This window comes from Pinus tabuliformis, chromosome 5_2 (assembly GCF_031772625.1).
Source record: "Pinus tabuliformis cultivar Carrire ecotype Pingquan chromosome 5_2, CPIR1, whole genome shotgun sequence".
Lineage (NCBI taxonomy): Eukaryota > Viridiplantae > Streptophyta > Pinopsida > Pinales > Pinaceae > Pinus > Pinus tabuliformis.
Window position 1 is genome coordinate 753,742,694 of NC_142306.1, and position 5,587 is coordinate 753,748,280.

Sequence of the window (5,587 nt, forward strand, 5' to 3'; positions counted from 1 at the left end):
CCTTTCTCTTTCGTGATTGAGGAAGGATACATTGTTATTGAAGATCAGTTGGCGCAACCAGAAAGTTATGAGAATCATCAAGCTGATCATGTATTCTGGGATCCTATAGCTAAATACATGGAAGAGTTTTACTCTCCAGTGTTTCAGTTTTTCTATGAAGATCAGAGGCAATTTCAGTGGCAGTGGTCATCATAATATCATAGTGGCTCTGAACTCCGATGCAGTCAAAAAACTCAAATATCAGATAAAACAAATGATTGGCTACATTGGAAATTTCACATTGATTGAGCTGAAAGAAGTATGAAATTGATAGGGTAGGTAGGTAGGAAAATGCAAACAAGCTCAAGGTTGACTGAGCATTTTTTAGTAGATGTAGATTTCTTTCTCCTATAGTGATCATCAAGCTTAAGCCCGAGGTGAAGGCCCAAGAAGCTTGAAGGGGATGCTTGTCAAGCAATTGCCCGTTTGTCATAAGAGGATAAAGCACTGGACCTGTGATTTCTTAGCGTACTGCAGGAGCACACTATCCCAAGTGGAACCACCTTTTATCACCTAAGAAACAATTTCTAAATTGTTCACATCATTTTGATTGTAAAGGTTTGGTGTTAGTCCGGGTTTAGTTTTCTTTCAAATTTGCTTAGTATCTAAGTCCTAGGAGTCTTGGTGGTATGGTTATATAAAGTTCAAATACTCTGTTCTCATTCATCACTGGTTACATAACTCACAAAGATTCCATTGTATCAAATTTGTTTTAAGCTTCTTATGTGTTATGAAACTGTCTAGGTGTTTTCGTAGCGCAAAACCCATAATTTACACTGGCTGCGCTACGAAATCAGGGATTCGTTCGGATCCGTAGAAAATCTCACCCAGCTGTCATATTTATCAAAATCTGTTGTGTTTACATCAACAGTTGTCAGCTTATACACTTCGTCTATCATATCCAACCGCTTATCCTCATCATTAGGTCGTTAGGTGTCTTGGTACTGGCACATGTTTGCAGTTGTACTTTGCTCTGCGGTTTTGGTCATTCAACTAGGCTTTTCGAAATGTTATCATAGCAATGGGGGAAATGTCCTTCTGGGTTTTGCATTTTTTCTTTGGATTTGGGGCAGTCTGAAACTATTCCTTGTAAACAATCTTGAGTTCAGTTTTAGTTTTCTAGTGGTCTTGATCCAGTGCATTTTCACGAGTATCTTGTATCGTGTTCCACTCTGCATACACATATTCTCAAGAGTGCTTAGTATGGGAATGAAACTTTTTGCCATCTTGGAAAAAGGCAGCAATGGACTCCAACATTTGGTAGGGTTACGGAATTTGGAAAGTTTGAACCTGTCATTCACCCAAGTAACTAATATTGGCTTGCAAAAGCTATCTGGATTGACAGTGCTTAAATCTCTGAATCTGGATACACGACAAGTTACAGACGGTGGATTATCTGCTCTTACAAGTATGTGAGCAGCATGTTACATCTTGGTGGACAATGGCTGCAGCCAACCTAAAATACCAATGTTATTGCAAGAAAAAGAGATCAACAAGACAGTGTAGAAGACCTCCAGCGAGGTGGTTCAGGGAGGTCTAGTAGAAGTATCAGCCTTAGATGGCCAATAAGTCTGCGTATAGCAGTGGACATTGGCAAAGGAGATGGGAAAGCTCCTTCTCTTCTAGAGTTGTCCATTCGAAAAATCTGTGAGAGTATTGGCAGATATGACTCTCTTAATATGCTTCTTAGAGATCTGAGTCAGCAGATTTTTAATGAGTTGGTTCGTACTCAAGTTCTCACAAGAACTTCGCTCCACGCATTTCAAGACTGTAATCTTCAGGATGTTTTTCTGGGAGAATACCCTGGTGTGGAAGATAGTTGGCTTGAAATTCTTGCAACGCAGGGACCGTCCCTCCTGGCAGTTGATATTTCTAGTTCAGATGTGACAGATTCAGGGCTTTCACTATCGCAAAATTGTCTAAATTTGCAGCATCTGAATTTTAACTATTGTCAACGTATTTCTGATGCTGGACTAGAATATCTCACAGGCCTCATTATTTGAATTCTAGAGCAGGCAATATCAGGGAGCACATTTTTCATCTTTACACAAAGAAGATTGCAATCACTGGCAACATTTGGACTTACAAACTTGACTTCACTGAGTTTTAAAAAGAGCAATGCAATAACTGCATCAGGCTTGCGTGCCTTAGCTGGTCTTGTGAACTTGACAAGTCTGGATCTGGAGATGTGCTCAGGGATTCATGGTGGATTGGTGCATCTAAAAGGGCTTACAAAATTAGAAGCATTGAACATTGGATGGTGCAATTGTATAAAGAACTCAGATATCAAACCTCTGGCTGGGCTTACAAACTTGAAGGAGCTGCAAATTTCTCGAAGTCTTGTTGCTTTGACATATCTCAACATAAATTCATGTTGTATAACTGATGCTGGATGCCAAAAGCTTGAAGGAATTTTGAATTTAAAGACTCTGAACATGGCCTATAACAATATTACACATGCTGGCCTAGTACATCTAATGGTCATTATTCATAGCCAGTTTGGTTCATGATGCTTCAGGCAGCATTAGACAAGTTTTGTATTAACACATGTACATGAGCCAGGTCTACAGTACATGAAAAACATGGCAGCCCAATACGTTTTTGTGTAATCAAGGAAGAACAGCAGGGATAATTAATTTCGAATATCCTTGAGGAAACCAAAAGCAGGAAAACAAGGGCAGTTTCCTACTTTGCAGGAGCAGTAAAGGAGATAAGACATTAAGGGCTAGCAAGGAATTTTAAACATCTATCAAAGTTAAACTAAAGGGAACCACCTGTCAGAGAAGGAGTCTTTATTGTAATAAATGCTATTATCAGCATGATGTGGAGTTAGACTCCTAATTGTCTTAGGATTCTAAAACTTCCAGTTAGCAGTTGTTGTATTTAATAGTTAGTTAAAGTTTGAATAGGTGTCATGGCAAGAAGAATTCGAGTTCCCCTCATGCTAGAGGAGGAATCTCAGCTTTGTAAAGAATTCTATATATAGGAGAAAGAGCAATGTACTCAAAGGGGGGAAAATTTCAGAGAAATTGGAACTATTATGCTATGTATATGACTCTGTTTTAGTAATACAATACTTGGCTTTACTTCTCAGGAATCAGAAGGAATTTACTGTTCAGAATGTTGTGTATTATCCTCTCCTCAGTATTTGTAGTAGTATAGATGTGTAATTACTTAGAAATCACTAATTGTGCTCTAATTTCCTTCACATATTTATAAACTGTGTTGTCCTATATGTTTCTGGTGTGTTCTAAATGGTTGAATTCTAAATGTCCTAACTTCTATGTAAGGTTGATATCATTGTTATACTGAAACGATTTTGACTCCATAAGCCCAATGGATAATTTCTAATTGTGTTTCCACCACTTACTTTTTTGCATTTGTTTCATAGAGTTAGCCATCTTATTCTTTATCCAAATCTTTAATCTTATGAGAGAGCCCTCTCAAGATGGGGAGGCTAAGCCTCAGCCTAAAGTAGGTATGAAATAGTTACTTAAAATCTACCTGATCAAAGCAGCCTATCAGGGTCTGATTTTGAGATAACAAGATCAAGGAAACCATGGCAGCCACGACCGTCGAACATGAATCAAGGTATGCCTCAAGACCCGACTCAGTATTTTAATCATATGAATTTTTGTCAGCGATATGTACCTTTTTCACCTTCTTGATCGCAGTCTTACTAATACCCAATTCCTTGGAAACCTTGGTATCCTCTATCTAGTCCAAATTATTCATGGTCCCAGAATTGGCATGGACCTCCTCCTCCTCCTTTAGGGAAATTTTCCCAACCTATGCCACAGTGGTAGCTACAACTTCCTGCTAACGTACCTACTAGTAATCCTCCTCTTCATCCCCAACTATCTACCCAACTTAATCTGAATACAAATAACAGAGAGGCTCAACAGGTTGAGACACTCAACCTCCCTGCATATAGTATTGCCACTATGTATTTTAATGAACTAAATATTCAATCCAGTCGGGTGTTTAATACTCAAAATTTGCATGTAATTCTTGAACATACCAATGACGAAGTCTCAAAACCAGAACAAATAACGATAGGGGATGAGCCAACACAAATTCCTATAAAGAAACAAACCCCTTCAAAAAAATCATTTCTAGAGGGTGTGAGACTGGTCCACCCTATCCTGAAAGATTATCCATGAGAAAACAAAGTCCTTATACTGAATTTGACCTTTTGGGAGAATTACAGAATTTATTCATTAAAATTTCATTACTACAGGCCATTAAGGACGTATCAATCTATGCTAAGACAATTAAAGAATATTGTTATAAGAGACTTAGCCGAAAACCAAAGGACCCACTTACTTTCCATGTCATGGGTAAATTATCAGATAACAAGTTGGGGATGTCTATACCTATCAAATATGGGGATCCTGGGAATCTCATTCTGATACTGAAGATTAATGGGGTGGATATCCAAAATGTATTGGTAGATTTGGGGGAACCGATTAATGTTATAACCTCTGCAACCGTGATTACCTTGGGTCTGCGGAATCTTAAACCAACTCCCACCGTCCTAGAATTATCAGATCAATCTACTATTAAACCGGTAGGGAAGCTGGAAGACATCACTATTTTGGTGTATTTATGGCGATACCCCATTGACCTTTTAGTTTTACATACCCAATCCCCAACCGGTGAGCATCCTTTGATCTTAGGAGGACCATGGCTCATAACTGCAAATGATTATATTGGGTGTCGGTCTGGGAACATGGTAATATCCAATGAGGAATTTATAAAGAACCTTACCCTTTATTCCCCTGTAGAACAAAGTTCATCAAATAAACCTGGATTTACCTTGATTAAAAAATCTTTACCTACCAAAGAGCTCTAATTTGAGAATGAAGAAATTATACCCATCCTTACCATCAATGAGGCTCTTTGTTTTAAAGATGAAATGGAGGATGATGCCATTAACACCTTTCTCAACAATCCTGACTCTGTTTCTCATTCAACCCGTCAACTATTAGAAATTGTCACGAGTTACAATGTTCAGGAAGATATTGAACTAGAAACAAAAGTAGAAAACATCCTTGAAATTGTACCTCTTAATAGTGTTCTGGTAGAAATTGAACCAGGGAAAACATTGAATATTAACACTGACCTTTCACACTCCCAATCCGAATAGTTTTTGAAAGTCCTTCGGGAGCATAAATAATATTTTTCTTGGGAGTACACAGATATGAAAGGCATCTCTATTGATTTATGCACTCACCATATATATAATAAAGAGGAATGTCAACCTATTAGGCAGCCACAAAGAAGAATGAATCTTGCCTTGAAAAGAATTGCATAAACTATTAGATGTGGGTTTTATTTATCCAATTTCATACAATCAATGGGTTTCCCCACTGGTCATTGTTCCTAATAAAAATGGAAAGTGGCAGATTTGTGTTGATTGCAGGGAACTGAACAAATCAACTCAGAAAGACCATTTTCCCTTAACTTTTACTGACCAAGTCCTCGATACATTAGCCGAGAAGAAGTTTTTCTCCTTTATGGATGGATTTAGAGGATACAACAAGAT

At 38.1% G+C, this 5,587-nt stretch overlaps 1 protein-coding gene across 1 annotated transcript; it reads left to right on the forward strand.

The window, feature by feature from the left end:
• The first annotated feature begins 1,242 nt into the window (after positions 1–1,242).
• Positions 1,243–2,117, forward strand: LOC149161439 (uncharacterized). Its single transcript, XM_089434881.1, has 2 exons — positions 1,243–1,451; positions 1,520–2,117. Exons 1-2 carry the CDS (start codon positions 1,243–1,245, stop codon positions 2,040–2,042), a joined length of 732 nt encoding a protein of 243 aa, XP_089291007.1. The 3' UTR covers positions 2,043–2,117.
• Positions 2,118–5,587: the final 3,470 nt, after the last annotated feature.

Coding starts and splice junctions, on each gene's coding strand:
- LOC149161439 (XM_089434881.1), top strand. CDS start 1,243: ATGGGAATGAAACTTTTTGCCATCTTGGAAAAAGGCAGCAATGGACTC. Junction 1,452..1,519: donor TTATCTGCTCTTACAAGTAT/GTGAGCAGCATG, acceptor TGTTATTGCAAG/AAAAAGAGATCAACAAGACA.